General features: G+C 42.3%; 1 protein-coding gene across 1 annotated transcript; it reads right to left on the reverse strand.

Annotated features, from left to right (window-relative positions):
* Positions 1-1836: 1836 nt before the first annotated feature.
* Positions 1837-19442, reverse strand: LOC131947852 (transcription factor Maf-like). Its single transcript, XM_059309223.1, has 4 exons — positions 19043-19442; positions 9823-9837; positions 8751-8762; positions 1837-1856 (listed from the first exon to the last, which is right to left on the reverse strand). Exons 1-4 carry the CDS (start codon positions 19281-19283, stop codon positions 1837-1839), a joined length of 288 nt encoding a protein of 95 aa, XP_059165206.1. The 5' UTR covers positions 19284-19442.

Genomic DNA, 19442 nt, shown 5'->3' on the forward strand with positions numbered 1-19442 from the left:
CAACTTTTATATAATTGATTCTTAAAATATTAGAATTTTAATATTTCAAGCTTAAGTTTTTAATTAAAAAAAAGATTTTGATCCATGTCAATATTAATGGTGGGAAGATTCCCATCTTGTTGGTGTCCATTAGTCTAGCTACAGTAATGAATTAATTAGGTAAAAACAACTAGCAACTTATTTTAATTAATCCACTTTATTTAATTAATGGTGGTAATTAAGATATTTTGTAGTAAAAACTAGCAACTTCAATCAACAGTTGTCATTTCATTAATTAGCGTGGTTTGTTACATTTAGATAAATACAACAAGCATCCAATATAAATAATTGGTCATGTGATTAATTAGTGGAGGTAATAAGACAATATGGTAAAAACAACTAGAATTTTAATTTAAAAGTTTTTCATTAAATTAATTAGTAAATTAATGAGATAATTCGGTAAAACAACAAGCTACGTTCTTACCGCTCTTGGCTGTCAAAGAAAAAAAAATCAAATTACAAATTAAAAAATTAGTGGTACGCTAAGAAAGATAATTCGAATCCAATTTTAAACTAATTTGAGTGCACATCAGACGCTATATTTAAAAGACACCCCCCCCCCCCCCCCCCACACACACTCGCGCTTCTTGAGATGACCAACGCCATGACTAGTAGAACTGATCCCTAACAAATGCCTGGATAGATCAACCCCCCCCCCCCCCCCCAACCCGCGTTGTTTCTTAAAGCTGATTAAAAAAAGAATAATGGCCGCCACCAAGTGACGTTTAATTAATTTGTATAAGCCTAAGGTTTTTTTTTCTTTCTTACATTCAGATGAAACCACCCCGCCCCACCATTTTGACATTCTCATGCACAAAGGTATACTCATGTATTTGGACCAACCAAAATAAAGCATCACATACATCGAACATACTTCAACATAAGGAAAAATTCAAACATAACATAAACAGTTACTGTTACACTTGGTACCCATTGTGTACAATATGGTACCCGTTTAGTACAATATGGTACCCGTTTATGTACAATATGGTACCCGTTCTATACAATATGGTACCCGTTATGTACAATATGGTACCCGTTATGTACGATATGGTACCCGTTATGTACGATATGGTACCCATTAATGTACAATATGGTACCCGTTATGTACAATATGGTACCCGTTATGTACGATATGGTACCCATTAATGTACAATATGGTACCCGTTATGTACAATATGGTACCCGTTATGTAACAATAATGTACCCGTTAATGTACAATAATGTACCCGTTATGTACAATATGGTACCCGTTATGTACAATATGGTACCCGTTATGTACAATATGGTACCCGTTATGTACGATATGGTACCCGTTATGTGACAATATGGTACCCGTTATGTACAATATGGTACCCGTTATGTACAATATGGTACCCGTTATGTAACAATATGGTACCCGTTATGTACAAAATGGTACCCGTTATGTAACAATATGGTACCCGTTATGTACAAAATGGTACCCGTTATGTACAATATGGTACCCGTTATGTACAATATGGTACCCGTTATGTACAATATGGTACCCGTTATGTACAATATGGTACCCGTTATGTAACAATAATGTACCCGTTAATGTACAATAATGTACCCGTTATATACAATATGGTACCCGTTTTGTACAATATGGTACCCGTTATGTACAATATGGTACCCGTTATGTACAAAATGGTACCCGTTATGTACAATATGGTACCCGTTATGTTACACGTGATACCCATTATGTTACTATGTATAATGATAGTTATCAATGCTTGTACTATACGAATCAACTGAAGTGAAAAAAATAATTGAAGGTCACTTACCAGTTGTTGCAGCTGAAAATACATTTGAAAAAAAAGCATGCTTTGTTAAAGTGTAAAGCCATTTTTATCTTTGTCAGAAATGTAAAAACTGGTTTATTTTGTTAAAGTATAAAAGCCATGTTACTTTGTTAAATTGTGAAGCCATGTTACTTTGTTAAATCGTAAAGCCATGTTACTTTGTTAAATTATAAAGCCATGTTACTTTGTTAAATCGTAAAGCCATGTTACTTTGTTAAATTGTAAACCAAATTTGTTTTTAGCAATTAGAAAAAAAAAACAACTTATGGGCAAGGCAATAGATTACGACAGGTGAAAGGTCACACAGTGAAAGGTCTTTCCGTAAGAGACCACATCATGAAAGGTCATGGTGTGAAGAGTCACTAAGTATAGGTCATACTATAAAAGATCGAATGTGAAAGGTCATACTGTTGAAAGGTCATAATGTCAAAGGTCCAGGTTGCCTGTGGTTGTGGGTTGTTGTAGAGAGTGCGTGTAGTTGTAGCGTGTAGGTTGATTTAGATAAATCACGGACACATTAACATAAACAAGTAAATTAAAAACAAACAATAGTTGCCTCTAAGAATGCCGGCAAGTTAATGAATCCAGCATCTTACAAGTATTTTATCGCACTGTATTATTAGGATGAGGGTTAGAACTTCTGTAAGGACCGGGGCATGACAGTACATGAAGAACTTCTGTAAGGACCGGGACATGACAGTACATGAAGAACTTATGTAAGGACCCGGGCATGACAGTACATGAAGAACTTCTGTAAGGACCGGGGCATGACAGTACATGAAGAACTTCTGTAAGGACCGGGACATGACAGTACATGAAGAACTTCTGTAAGGACCGGGGCATGACAGTACATGAAGAACTTCTGTAAGGACCGGGGCATGACAGTACATGAAGAACTTCTGTAAGGACCGGGGCATGACAGTACATGAAGGTTAGAACTTCTGTAAGGACCGGGGCATGACAGTACATGAAGGTTAGAACTTCTGTAAGGACCGGGGCATGACAGTACATGAAGGTTAGAACTTCTGTAAGGACCGGGGCATGACAGTACATGAAGAACTTCTGTAAGGACCGGGGCATGACAGTACATGAAGTTTAGAACTCCTGTAAGGACCGGGGCATGACAGTACATGAAGGTTAGAACTTCTGTAAGGACCGGGGCATGACAGTACATGAAGAACTTCTGTAAGGACCGGGGCATGACAGTACATGAAGAACTTCTGTAAGGACCGGGGCATGACAGTACATGAAGAACTTCTGTAAGGACCGGGGCATGACAGTACATGAAGAACTTCTGTAAGGACCGGGGCATGACAGTACATGAAGAACTTCTGTAAGGACCGGGGCATGACAGTACATGAAGAACTTCTGTAAGGAGCGGGGCATGACAGTACATGAAGAACTTCTGTAAGGACCGGGGCATGACAGTACATGAAGAACTTCTGTAAGGAGCGGGGCATGACAGTACATGAAGAACTTCTGTAAGGACCGGGGCATGACAGTACATGAAGAACTTCTGTAAGGACCGGGGCATGACAGTACATGAAGAACTTCTGTAAGGACCGGGGCATGACAGTACATGAAGGTTAGAACTTCTGTAAAGATCGGGGCATGACAGTACATGAAGAACTTCTGTAAGGACCGGGGCATGACAGTACATGAAGGTTAGAACTTCTGTAAGGACCGGGGCATGACAGTACATGAAGGTTAGAACTTCTGTAAGGACCGGGGCATGACAGTACATGAAGAACTTCTGTAAGGACCGGGGCATGACAGTACATGAAGGTTAGAACTTCTGTAAGGACCGGGGCATGACAGTACATGAAGAACTTCTGTAAGGACCGGGGCATGACAGTACATGAAGGTTAGAACTTCTGTAAAGATCGGGGCATGACAGTACATGAAGAACTTCTGTAAGGACCGGGGCATGACAGTACATGAAGAACTTCTGTAAGGACCGGGGCATGACAGTACATGAAGAACTTCTGTAAGGACCGGGGCATGACAGTACATGAAGGTTAGAACTTCTGTAAGGACCGGGGCATGACAGTACATGAAGAACTTCTGTAAGGACCGGGGCATGACAGTACATGAAGAACTTCTGTAAGGACCGGGGCATGACAGTACATGAAGGTTAGAACTTCTGTAAGGACCGGGGCATGACAGTACATGAAGAACTTCTGTAAGGACCGGGGCATGACAGTACACGAAGAACTTCTGTAAGGACCGGGGCATGACAGTACATGAAGAACTTCTGTAAGGACCGGGGCATGACAGTACATGAAGAACTTCTGTAAGGACCGGGGCATGAGAGTACATGAAGAACTTCTGTAAGGACCGGGGCATGACAGTACATGAAGGTTAGAACTTCTGTAAGGACCGGAGCATGACAGTACATGAAGGTTAGAACTTCTGTAAGGACCGGGGCATGACAGTACATGAAGAACTTCTGTAAGGACCGGGGCATGACAGTACATGAAGGTTAGAACTTCTGTAAAGATCGGGGCATGACAGTACATGAAGAACTTCTGTAAGGAGCGGGGCATGACAGTACATGAAGAACTTCTGTAAGGACCGGGGCATGACAGTACATGAAGGTTAGAACTTCTGTAAAGATCGGGGCATGACAGTACATGAAGAACTTCTGTAAGGAGCGGGGCATGACAGTACATGAAGAACTTCTGTAAGGACCGGGGCATGACAGTACATGAAGAACTTCTGTAAGGACCGGGGCATGACAGTACATGAAGGTTAGAACTTCTGTAAGGACCGGGGCATGACAGTACATGAAGGTTAGAACTTCTGTAAGGACCGGGGCATGACAGTACATGAAGAACTTCTGTAAGGAGCGGGGCATGACAGTACATGAAGAACTTCTGTAAGGACCGGGGCATGACAGTACATGAAGAACTTCTGTAAGGACCGGGGCATGACAGTACATGAAGGTTAGAACTTCTGTAAGGACCGGGGCATGACAGTACATGAAGGTTAGAACTTCTGTAAGGACTGGGGCATGACAGTACATGAAGGTTAGAACTTCTGTAAGGACCGGGGCATGACAGTACATGAACGTTAGAACTTCTATAAGGAGCGGGGCATGACAGTACATGAAGAACTTCTGTAAGGACCGGGGCATGACAGTACATGAAGAACTTCTGTAAGGACCGGGGCATGACAGTACATGAACGTTAGAACTTCTATAAGGAGCGGGGCATGACAGTACATGAAGAACTTCTGTAAGGACCGGGGCATGACAGTACATGAAGGTTAGAACTTCTGTAAGGACCGGGGCATGACAGTACATGAAGGTTAGAACTTCTGTAAGGACCGGGGCATGACAGTACATGAAGGTTAGAACTTCTGTAAGGACCGGGGCATGACAGTACATGAAGAACTTCCGTAAGGACCGGGGCATGACAGTACATGAAGGTTAGAACTTCTGTAAGGACCGGGGCATGACAGTACATGAAGGTTAGAACTTCTGTAAGGACCGGGGCATGACAGTACATGAAGAACTTCTGTAAGGACCGGGGCATGACAGTACATGAAGGTTAGAACTTCTGTAAGGACCGGGGCATGACAGTACATGAAGAACTTCTGTAAGGAGCGGGGCATGACAGTACACGAAGAACTTCTGTAAGGACCGGGGCATGACAGTACATGAAGGTTAGAACTTCTGTAAGGACCGGGGCATGACAGTACATGAAGAACTTCTGTAAGGACCGGGGCATGACAGTACATGAAGAACTTCTGTAAGGACCGGGGCATGACAGTACATGAAGAACTTCTGTAAGGACCGGGGCATGACAGTACATGAAGAACTTCTGTAAGGACCGGGGCATGACAGTACATGAAGAACTTCTGTAAGGATCGGGGCATGACAGTACATGAAGAACTTCTGTAAGGACCGGGGCATGACAGTACATGAAGGTTAGAACTTCTGTAAGGACCGGGGCATGACAGTACATGAAGAACTTCTGTAAGGACCGGGGCATGACAGTACATAAAGAACTTCTGTAAGGACCGGGGCATGACAGTACATGAAGAACTTCTGTAAGGACCGGGGCATGACAGTACATGAAGAACTTCTGTAAGGACCGGGGCATGACAGTACATGAAGAACTTCTGTAAGGACCTGGGCATGACAGTACATGAAGAACTTCTGTAAGGACCGGGGCATGACAGTACATGAAGAACTTCTGTAAGGACCGGGGCATGACAGTACATGAAGGTTAGAACTTCTGTAAGGACCGGGGCATGACAGTACATGAAGGTTAGAACTTCTGTAAGGACCGGGGCATGACAGTACATGAAGAACTTCTGTAAGGAGCGGGGCATGACAGTACATGAAGAACTTCTGTAAGGACCGGGGCATGACAGTACATGAAGAACTTCTGTAAGGAGCGGGGCATGACAGTACATGAAGAACTTCTGTAAGGACCGGGGCATGACAGTACATGAAGAACTTCTGTAAGGACCGGGGCATGACAGTACATGAAGAACTTCTGTAAGGACCGGGGCATGACAGTACATGAAGGCTAGAACTTCTGTAAGGACAGGGGCATGACAGTACATGAAGAACTTCTGTAAGGACCGGGGCATGACCGTACATGAACGTTAGAACTTCTATAAGGAGCGGGGCATGACAGTACATGAAGAACTTCTGTAAGGACCGGGGCATGACAGTACATGAACGTTAGAACTTCTGTAAGGACCGGGGCATGACAGTACATAAAGAACTTCTGTAAGGACCGGGGCATGACAGTACATGAAGAACTTCTGTAAGGACCGGGGCATGACAGTACATGAAGAACTTCTGTAAGGACCGGGGCATGACAGTACATGAAGAACTTCTGTAAGGACCGGGGCATGACAGTACATGAAGAACTTCTGTAAGGACCGGGGCATGACAGTACATGAAGAACTTCTGTAAGGACCGGGGCATGACAGTACATGAAGGCTAGAACTTCTGTAAGGACAGGGGCATGACAGTACATGAAGAACTTCTGTAAGGACCGGGGCATGACCGTACATGAACGTTAGAACTTCTATAAGGAGCGGGGCATGACAGTACATGAAGAACTTCTGTAAGGACCGGGGCATGACAGTACATGAACGTTAGAACTTCTGTAAGGACCGGGGCATGACAGTACATAAAGAACTTCTGTAAGGACCGGGGCATGACAGTACATGAAGAACTTCTGTAAGGACCGGGGCATGACAGTACATGAAGGTTAGAACTTCTGTAAGGACCGGGGCATGACAGTACATGAAGGTTAGAACTTCTGTAAGGACCGGGGCATGACAGTACATGAAGAACTTCTGTAAGGACCGGGGCATGACAGTACATGAAGAACTTCTGTAAGGACCGGGGCATGACAGTACATGAAGAACTTCTGTAAGGACCGGGGCATGACAGTACATGAAGAACTTCTGTAAGGACCGGGGCATGACAGTACATGAAGAACTTCTGTAAGGACCGGGGCATGACAGTACAAACATAGAATATTGGTCCAGCTTGATTCACACTGCCGGCATTCTAACAAGTCAACAACAATTCTTTTGGTCGCCATTATAGTAGATATATTAAGTTCACCATGCAATTAAAATGTTAGGTTCCCATTTTACCATGTAATTAAAATGTTAGGTACCCACTTTACCATTTAATTAAAATGTTAGGTACAACCATGTAGTTAAAATGTTAAGTACCCACTTTACCATGTAATTAAAATGTTAGGTACCCACTTTACCATGTAATTAAAATGTTAGGTACCCACTTTACCATGTAATTAAAATGTTAGGTACCCACGTTACCATGTAATTAAAATATTAGGTACCCATTTTACCATTTAATTAAAATATTAGGTACCCACTTTACCATGTAATTAAAATGTTAGGTACCCACTTTACCATGTAATTAAAATATTAGGTACCCATTTTACCATTTAATTAAAATATTAGGTATACACTTCGTCATTGAATAAAATCTAATAAAATACTGCAGTAGTAACTTTCTGAGTTCCAACTGCTTTAGATCGAACCATAGAGGAAGTGTAAGAACCATAGAGGAAGTGTAAGAACCATAGAGGAAGTGTAAGAACCATAGAGGAAGTGTAAGAACCATAGAGGAAGTGTAAGAACCATAGAGGAAGTGTAAGAACCATAATTTGATGCAGAAACTAAGTTTGGGTACCGATTTAAGCTGCGTCCAATGCTATTTTTAAACCCAAGGTTTACAACTCAAAACTAAACAGTATGCCACAGGCGTCATTCATGGCCAGTGCTATTTTTAAACCCAATGTTTACAACTCAAAACTAAACAGTATGCCACAGGCGTCATTCATGGCCAGTGCTATTTTTAAACCCAATGTTTACAACTCAAAACTAAACAGTATGCCACAGGCGTCATTCGTGGCCAGTGCTATTTTTAAGCCCAATGTTTACAACTCAAAACTAAACAGTATGCCACAGGCGTCATTCATGGCCAGTGCTATTTTTAAACCCAATGTTTACAACTCAAAACTAAACAGTATGCCACAGGAGTCATGCGTGGCCAGTGCTATTTTTAAACCCAATGTTTACAACTCAAAACTAAACAGTATGCCACAGGAGTCATGCGTGGCCAGTGCTATTTTTAAACCCAATGTTTACAACTCAAAACTAAACAGTATGCCACAGGCGTCATTCATGGCCAGTGCTATTTTTAAACCCAATGTTTACAACTCAAAACTAAACAGTATGCCACAGGCGTCATTCATGGCCAGTGCTATTTTTAAACCCAATGTTTACAACTCAAAACAAAACAGTATGCCACAGGCGTCATTCATGGCCAGTGCTATTTTTAAACCCAATGTTTACAACTCAACTCAAACTTTGAACAAATCATACCTGCCAGCGGGGCTGAAAGGAAAAAAAAAGGTGGGTTGGAACAAATCATTAACTTTATAAGGTAGTCTACTTTATGGAGGCCAGCCTAGAATCATTTAGGCATTTAATCATTAATAGTAAGTTAGTCTAAATTTTACATTAAATTAAATAGCCTAAAATCATTTTACGTTTTTTTTTTGTTTGCATGAAATAATTTAGAGCTACATAATTTGCCTAAAGTAATTTAGAATTGTTTAATTAGTATACCGTCATATAGAGTTATTTAATTAGCATACAAATAATTTTGAGTTATTTGATTAGACTAAAATAGAGTCCAGTTACTTATTTTAGATAAGACACTTTGGAGGGAAAAATCAAATTGTTAAAATTTGAGATTTGTTTGGAAAATTTTGAAAACAAATAGATGTTAGTTTTACCAGACCACAAATATGTTAATAACAAATGAATCATTAGAAGTAACTAAAAACTGAAAGGGAAAACAAATCAATTTGTGTAATGTCAATATTTAAACGAACATAAACGTCAGCTGACTCTATTGCAATTGAATTATGTAGGTTAAAACTGTACCCATGTCGTCTGTCTAGGTTAGAGTGAACGCCCTTGATTTGATTTTTCAGGGCGGATTTTTATCAAAGTGGGACATATCCGACATACCCTACCCCATTTAATTTCATGTGATATTTTCATTAAGGACACATTGACAGTCTAGTCTTGTATTGAAAATCTAAAAAATAAATATGTGAAAGTCATTTGTTTAAATTAGCAGCTTACCGAACTAAAAATACATATCGAAAACAAGATAAAAAAAAATTTAAAAAACAAAACACAATAAATAAATAAATAAATAAAATAAAATAAAATAAAATAAAATAAAATAAAATAAAATAAAATAAAATAAAATAAAATAAAATAAAATAAAATAAAATAAAATAAAATAAAATAAAATAAAATAAAATAAAATAAAATAAAATAAAATAAAATAAAATAAAATAAAATAAAATAAAATAAAATAAAATAAAATAAATAAATAAATAACAACCCAAATTTGACTGGTATTATAAAGTTATCTTACCTTTTGTTGGTGCAGCTTTAAGAAATATAACATTATAATATGTCAGCCTACTATAACATTAAACATGTTGGTAATTTGACCGACTAGGACAGTATAACATGTTAATTATAATACATATAACATTAAAACATGTCTGTTATTAGCCTGTTATAAAACTTGTTCTTAATTAGGCTAACTATAACATTATAACAAGTCAGTTATTAGCGTACTATAACATTATAACAAGTCAGTTATTAGCGTACTATAACATTTTAACAAGTAAATTATTAGCGTACTATAACATTATAACAAGTCAGTTATTAGCGTACTATAACATTTTAACAAGTAAATTATTAGCGTACTATAACATTATAACAAGTCAGTTATTAGCGTACTAAAACATTATAACAAGTCAGTTATTAGCGTACTAAAACATTATAACAAGTCAGTTATTAGCGTACTATAACATTATAACAAGTCAGTTATTAGCGTACTAAAACATTATAACAAGTCAGTTATTAGCGTACTAAAACATTATAACAAGTCAGTTATTAGCGTACTAAAACATTATAACAAGTCAGTTATTAGCGTACTAAAACATTATAATAAGTCAGTTATTAGCGTACTAAAACATTATAACAAGTCAGTTATTAGCGTACTATAACATTATAACAAGTCAGTTATTAGCGTACTATAACATTATAACAAGTCAGTTATTAGCGTACTATAACATTATAACAAGTCAGTTATTAGCGTACTATAACATTATAACAAGTCAGTTATTAGCTTACTATAACATTATAACAAGTCAGTTATTAGCTTACTATAACATTATAACAAGGCGAGGGAGACAAACACGTAACTAGATGGAGGGATAGACTGTGGTGCCTTAAAGACTCCCCCCCCAAAAAAAAGGTAATGGGACGATTGATTTATTGATTTAGTTGTGACAGTTATAGAGTTGTGACAGTTATTAAGTTGTGACATTTATTTAGTTGTGACAGTTATTTAGTTGTGACAGTTATTTAGTTGTGACAATTATTAAGTTGTGACAGTTGTGACAGTTATTAAGTTGTGACAGTTATTAAGTTGTGACAGTTATTAAGTTGTGACAGCTATTAAGTTGTGACAGTTATTTAATTGTGACAGTTATTTAGTTATGACAGTTATTAAGATGTGACAGTTATTAAGTTGTGACAGTTATTAAGTTGTGACAGTTATTAAGTTGTGACAGTTATTTAGTTGTGACCTTATTTAAGTTGTGACAGTTATTAAGTTTTGACAGTTATTAAGATGTGACAGTTATTAAGTTGTGACAGTTATTACGTTGTGACAGTTATTTAGTTGTGATAGTTATTTAGTTGTGACAGTTATTAAGTTGTGACAGTTATTAAGTTGTGACAATTATTAAGTTGTGCCAGTTATTTAGTTGTGACAGTTATTAAGTTGTGACAGTTATTACGCCTGAAATGACATCAACACAAGTCAGTTATCAGGCTGGTAACAAATAACGAGTTTATATTTTTTATTATAAAAGCCCCAAACCAACAATTAATTGTAGCATTAACCCTAGTAGCAATAGCGATACAAACTAACCATATGTAGCCCTAACACCCTAGTAGCAATAGCGATACAAACTAACCATATGTAGCTCTAACACCCTAGTAGCAATAGTGATACAAACTAACCATATGTAGCCCTAACCCTGCTACATAAACCATAATAACCCAAACCACACCAAAACTACCCTTGCAGCCCTATCCCTATTACTTCAACCCCAGTAACCTAACCCTAATATAGTGACCTTAGTAGCGCTAACTCTAATATAGTGACCCTAGTAACCCTAACCCTACTATAGTGACCTTCGTAGCCCTAAACGTACTATAGTGACCCTTGTAGCCATAAACCTAGTAGCCATAACCGTACTACGTCAGCGCTAGTAGCCATTACTACATCAGCGCTAGTAGCCATAACCGTGCTACATCAGCGCTAGTAGCCATAACCGTGCTACATCAGCGCTAGTAGCCATAACCGTGCTACATCAGCGCTAGTAGCCTTAACCGTACTACATCAGCACTAGTAGCCATAACCGTACTACATCAGCGCTAGTAGCCATTACTACATCAGCGCTAGTAGCCAATACTACATCAGCGCTAGTAGCCATAACCGTACTACATCAGCACTAGTAGCCATTACTACGTCAGCACTAGTAGCCATAACCGTACTACATCAGCGCTAGTAGCCATTACTACGTCAGCACTAGTAGCCATAACCGTACTACGTCAGCGCTAGTAGCCATAACCGTACTACATCAGCGCTAGTAGCCATAACCGTACTACATCAGCGCTAGTAGCCATAACCGTATTACATCAGCGCTAGTAGCCATAACCGTATTACATCAGCGCTAGTAGCCATAACCGTGCTACATCAGCGCTAGTAGCCATTACTACATCAGCGCTAGTAGCCATTACTACATCAGCGCTAGTAGCCATTACTACATCAGCGCTAGTAGCCATAACTACATCAGCGCTAGTAGCCATTACTACATCAGCGCTAGTAGCCAATACTACATCAGCGCTAGTAGCCATTAGTACATCAGCGCTAGTAGCCATTAGTACATCAGCGCTAGTAGCCATAACCGTGCTACATCAGCGCTAGTAGCCATAACCGTACTACATCAGCGCTAGTAGCCATAACCGTGCTACATCAGCACTAGTAGCCATAACCGTACTACATCAGCGCTAGTAGCCATAACCTTACTACATCAGCGCTAGTAGCCATAACCGTACTACATCAGCGCTAGTAGATCTAGCCATAACCGCACTACATCAGCACTAGTAGCCATAACCGTACTACATCAGCGCTAGTAGCCATAAACGTGCTACATCAGCGCTAGTAGCCATAACCGTACTACACCAGCGCTAGTAGCCATAACCGTACTACATCAGCGCTAGTAGCCATAACCGTACTACATCAGCTCTAGTAGATCTAGCCATAACCACACTACATCAGCACTAGTAGCCATTACTACATCAGCGCTAGTAGCCATAACCGTACTACATCAGCGCTAGTAGCCATAACCGTACTACATCAGCGCTAGTAGCCATAACCGTACTACATCAGCGCTAGTAGCCATAACCGTACTACATCAGCGCTAGTAGCCATAACCTTTCTACATCAGCGCTAGTAGCCATTACTACATCAGCGCTAGTAGCCATAACCGTAATACATCAGCGCTAGTAGCCATAACCGTGCTACATCAGCGCCAGTAGCCACATCCGTGCTACATCAGCGCTAGTAGCCATAACCGTGCTACATCAGCGCTAGTAGCCATAACCGTACTACATCAGCGCTAGTAGCCATAACCGTATTGCATCAGCGCTAGTAGCCATAACCGTACTACATCAGCGAAGGTAGCCATAACCGTATTACATCAGCGCTAGTAGCCATTACTACATCAGCGCTAGTAGCCATAACCGTGCTACATCAGCGCTAGTAGCCATAACCGTACTACATCAGCGCTAGTAGCCATAACCGTACTACATCAGCGCTAGTAGCCATTACTACATCAGCGCTAGTAGCCATAACCGTATTACATCAGCGCTAGTAGCCATAACCGTACTACATCAGCGCTAGTAGCCATAACCGTATTACATCAGCGCTAGTAGCCATTACTACATCAGCGCTAGTAGCCATAACCTTTCTACATCAGCGCTAGTAGCCATTACTACATCAGCGCTAGTAGCCATAACCGTAATACATCAGCGCTAGTAGCCATAACCGTGCTACATCAGCGCCAGTAGCCACATCCGTGCTACATCAGCGCTAGTAGCCATAACCGTGCTACATCAGCGCTAGTAGCCATAACCGTACTACATCAGCGCTAGTAGCCATAACCGTATTGCATCAGCGCTAGTAGCCATAACCGTACTACATCAGCGAAGGTAGCCATAACCGTATTACATCAGCGCTAGTAGCCATTACTACATCAGCGCTAGTAGCCATAACCGTGCTACATCAGCGCTAGTAGCCATAACCGTACTACATCAGCGCTAGTAGCCATAACCGTACTACATCAGCGCTAGTAGCCATTACTACATCAGCGCTAGTAGCCATAACCGTATTACATCAGCGCTAGTAGCCATAACCGTACTACATCAGCGCTAGTAGCCATAACCGTATTACATCAGCGCTAGTAGCCATTACTACATCAGCGCTAGTAGCCATAACCGTACTACATCAGCGCTAGTAGCCATAACCGTACTACATCAGCGCTAGTAGCCATAACCGTATTACATCAGCGCTAGTAGCCATTTCTACATCAGCGCTAGTAGCCATTACTAAATCAGCGCTAGTAGCCATTACTACATCAGCACTAGTAGCCATAACCGTACTACATCAGCGCTAGTAGCCATAACCGTGCTACATCAGCGCTAGTAGCCATAACCGTGCTACATCAGCGCTAGTAGCCATTACTACATCAGCGCTAGTAGCCATAACCGTGCTACATCAGCGCTAGTAGCCATAACCGTGCTACATCAGCGCTAATAGCCATAACCGTACTACATCAGCGCTAGTAGCCATAACCGTGCTACATCAGCGCTAGTAGCCATTACTACATCAGCGCTAGTAGCCATAACCGTGCTACATCAGCGCTAGTAGCCATAACCGTGCTACATCAGCGCTAGTAGCCATTACTACATCAGCGCTAGTAGCCATTACTACATCAGCGCTAGTAGCCATAACCGTACTACATCAGCGCTAGTAGCCATAACCGTGCTACATCAGCGCTAGTAGCCATAACCGTGCTACATCAGCGCTAGTAGCCATAACCGTGCTACATCAGCGCCAGTAGCCATAACCGTGCTACATCAGCGCTAGTAGCCATAACCGTGCTACATCAGCGCTAGTAGCCATAACCGTGCTACATCAGCGCTAGTAGCCATAACCGTACTACATCAGCGCTAGTAGCCATAACCGTATTACATCAGCGCTAGTAGCCATAACCGTACTACATCAGCGCTAGTAGCCATAACCGTATTACATCAGCGCTAGTAGCCATTACTACATCAGCGCTAGTAGCCATTACTACATCAGCGCTAGTAGCCATAACCGTACTACATCAGCGCTAGTAGCCATTACTACATCAGCGCTAGTAGCCATAACCGTACTACATCAGCACTAGTAGCCATAACCGTACTACGTCAGCACTAGTAGCCATAACCGTACTACATCAGCGCTAGTAGCCATAACCGTACTACATCAGCGCTAGTAGCCATAACCGTACTACATCAGCGCTAGTAGCCATTACTACATCAGCGCTAGTAGCCATAACCGTATTACATCAGCGCTAGTAGCCATAACCGTGCTACATCAGCGCTAGTAGCCATTACTACATCAGCGCTAGTAGCCATAACCGTATTACATCAGCGCTAGTAGCCATTTCTACATCAGCGCTAGTAGCCATTACTACATCAGCGCTAGTAGCCAATACTACATCAGCGCTAGTAGCCATAACCGTACTACATCAGCACTAGTAGCCATTACTACGTCAGCACTAGTAGCCATAACCGTACTACATCAGCGCTAGTAGCCATTACTACGTCAGCACTAGTAGCCATAACCGTACTACGTCAGCGCTAGTAGCCATAACCGTACTACATCAGCGCTAGTAGCCATAACCGTACTACATCAGCGCTAGTAGCCATAACCGTATTACATCAGCGCTAGTAGCCATAACCGTATTACATCAGCGCTAGTAGCCATAACCGTGCTACATCAGCGCTAGTAGCCATTACTACATCAGCGCTAGTAGCCATTACTACATCAGCGCTAGTAGCCATTACTACATCAGCGCTAATAGCCATAACTACATCAGCGCTAGTAGCCATTACTACATCAGCGCTAGTAGCCAATACTACATCAGCGCTAGTAGCCATTAGTACATCAGCGCTAGTAGCCATTAGTACATCAGCGCTAGTAGCCATAACCGTGCTACATTAGCGCTAGTAGCCATAACCGTACTACATCAGCGCTAGTAGCCATAACCGTGCTACATCAGCACTAGTAGCCATAACCGTACTACATCAGCGCTAGTAGCCATAACCTTACTACATCAGCGCTAGTAGCCATAACCGTACTACATCAGCGCTAGTAGATCTAGCCATAACCGCACTACATCAGCACTAGTAGCCATAACCGTACTACATCAGCGCTAGTAGCCATAAACGTGCTACATCAGCGCTAGTAGCCATAACCGTACTACACCAGCGCTAGTAGCCATAACCGTACTACATCAGCGCTAGTAGCCATAACCGTACTACATCAGCTCTAGTAGATCTAGCCATAACCGCACTACATCAGCACTAGTAGCCATTACTACATCAGCGCTAGTAGCCATAACCGTACTACATCAGCGCTAGTAGCCATAACCGTACTACATCAGCGCTAGTAGCCATAACCGTACTACATCAGCGCTAGTAGCCATAACCGTACTACATCAGCGCTAGTAGCCATAACCTTTCTACATCAGCGCTAGTAGCCATTACTACATCAGCGCTAGTAGCCATAACCGTAATACATCAGCGCTAGTAGCCATAACCGTGCTACATCAGCGCCAGTAGCCACATCCGTGCTACATCAGCGCTAGTAGCCATAACCGTGCTACATCAGCGCTAGTAGCCATAACCGTACTACATCAGCGCTAGTAGCCATAACCGTATTGCATCAGCGCTAGTAGCCATAACCGTACTACATCAGCGAAGGTAGCCATAACCGTATTACATCAGCGCTAGTAGCCATTACTACATCAGCGCTAGTAGCCATAACCGTGCTACATCAGCGCTAGTAGCCATAGCCGTACTACATCAGCGCTAGTAGCCATAACCGTACTACATCAGCGCTAGTAGCCATTACTACATCAGCGCTAGTAGCCATAACCGTATTACATCAGCGCTAGTAGCCATAACCGTACTACATCAGCGCTAGTAGCCATAACCGTATTACATCAGCGCTAGTAGCCATTACTACATCGGCGCTAGTAGCCATAACCTTTCTACATCAGCGCTAGTAGCCATTACTACATCAGCGCTAGTAGCCATAACCGTAATACATCAGCGCTAGTAGCCATAACCGTGCTACATCAGCGCCAGTAGCCACATCCGTGCTACATCAGCGCTAGTAGCCATAACCGTGCTACATCAGCGCTAGTAGCCATAACCGTACTACATCAGCGCTAGTAGCCATAACCGTATTGCATCAGCGCTAGTAGCCATAACCGTACTACATCAGCGAAGGTAGCCATAACCGTATTACATCAGCGCTAGTAGCCATTACTACATCAGCGCTAGTAGCCATAACCGTGCTACATCAGCGCTAGTAGCCATAACCGTACTACATCAGCGCTAGTAGCCATAACCGTACTACATCAGCGCTAGTAGCCATTACTACATCAGCGCTAGTAGCCATAACCGTATTACATCAGCGCTAGTAGCCATAACCGTACTACATCAGCGCTAGTAGCCATAACCGTATTACATCAGCGCTAGTAGCCATTACTACATCAGCGCTAGTAGCCATAACCGTACTACATCAGCGCTAGTAGCCATAACCGTACTACATCAGCGCTAGTAGCCATAACCGTATTACATCAGCGCTAGTAGCCATTTCTACATCAGCGCTAGTAGCCATTACTAAATCAGCGCTAGTAGCCATTACTACATCAGCACTAGTAGCCATAACCGTACTACATTAGCGCTAGTAGCCATAACCGTGCTACATCAGCGCTAGTAGCCATAACCGTGCTACATCAGCGCTAGTAGCCATTACTACATCAGCGCTAGTAGCCATAACCGTGCTACATCAGCGCTAGTAGCCATAACCGTGCTACATCAGCGCTAGTAGCCATAACCGTACTACATCAGCGCTAGTAGCCATAACCGTGCTACATCAGCGCTAGTAGCCATTACTACATCAGCGCTAGTAGCCATAACCGTGCTACATCAGCGCTAGTAGCCATAACCGTGCTACATCAGCGCTAGTAGCCATTACTACATCAGCGCTAGTAGCCATTACTACATCAGCGCTAGTAGCCATAACCGTACTACATCAGCGCTAGTAGCCATAACCGTGCTACATCAGCGCTAGTAGCCATAACCGTGCTACATCAGCGCTAGTAGCCATAACCGTGCTACATCAGCGCCAGTAGCCATAACCGTGCTACATCAGCGCTAGTAGCCATAACCGTGCTACATCAGCGCTAGTAGCCATAACCGTGCTACATCAGCGCTAGTAGCCATAACCGTACTACATCAGCGCTAGTAGCCATAACCGTATTACATCAGCGCTAGTAGCCATAACCGTACTACATCAGCGCTAGTAGCCATAACCGTATTACATCAGCGCTAGTAGCCATTACTACATCAGCGCTAGTAGCCATTACTACATCAGCGCTAGTAGCCATAACCGTACTACATCAGCGCTAGTAGCCATTACTACATCAGCGCTAGTAGCCATAACCGTACTACATCAGCACTAGTAGCCATAACCGTACTACGTCAGCACTAGTAGCCATAACCGTACTACATCAGCGCTAGTAGCCATAACCGTACTACATCAGCGCTAGTAGCCATAACCGTACTACATCAGCGCTAGTAGCCATTACTACATCAGCGCTAGTAGCCATAACTGTATTACATCAGCGCTAGTAGCCATAACCGTGCTACATCAGCGCTAGTAGCCATTACTACATCAGCGCTAGTAGCCATAACCGTACTACATCAGCACTAGTAGCCATAACAAGTTATTAAAAAGTCTAGCACTAGATTGTTAGACTAGAGCTAGTATAAGGAGCAGAGCTAGAGTCAGCGCTAGGATAGGACCATAATTAATTTTAAAAAAATAAACATATTTTTGAAGTGTGTAACTGGTGGATACATGTTTAATGGGAAGACGTGGTCGGAAGATAGAGGGTACGACTTCTAGTCTGAAAGTCTCAAGTTCAGATCCCGTGTTCTATTGTAGGACGCCACTGAGTCCACTCAGCCCTGATGGGTACCTGACTCAGGGAAAGTAAAGGCGGCTGGGTATGGTGCTATTCACCCGATGTCACTTAAACAGGTGAACTACTTGACCTTCCCAATAGGTTGGATAGGGTAACTTTATAAGGTGTTTCGGATCTAGATCTAGATCTACATCTAAAAATACACAGTTTAATTAATGATTCAATTTTAATTGGACTTACCTTCAACGGGGGGTGGATCCGGCGTTGGGTCATGCCCGCCCCCTCCAGGAGCACCACCTGCTCCAGCTCCATCACCACCAGCAGCAGGCGGTGGGTTGTCTGGATTACCGCCACCGCCACCGCCACCGCCACCGCCTTCGGCTGGTGCCTCCCCTGAAGAACTGTTTGACGGTGGCTCCTCCTGGGCCACAACGGCAACCATCAGAGCCGCCAGACAACAACACCACAACATCGGACTCATCTCACCGTTTCGATTCCAAAGATAGAATTACCCTTTGGAAAAACACTGAGGTTCAAAACCTAAAATTTGAGTTTAAAAAAAACTGTGTGGCATCTCCGTAGTTATGCAGGGAGCGATGACGTCGACACGCCTAACTACAAGCTGCACTGGCGCGCACCG

Source organism: Physella acuta, unplaced genomic scaffold, assembly GCF_028476545.2.
Source record: "Physella acuta isolate Inbredline_101_S28 unplaced genomic scaffold, ASM2847654v3 ptg000609l, whole genome shotgun sequence".
Classification (NCBI taxonomy): Eukaryota; Metazoa; Mollusca; class Gastropoda; family Physidae; genus Physella; species Physella acuta.

Excerpts from the sequence above, each read along its gene's own strand:
- LOC131947852 (XM_059309223.1), bottom strand. The coding sequence starts at position 19,283 with ATGAGTCCGATGTTGTGGTGTTGTTGTCTGGCGGCTCTGATGGTTGCC.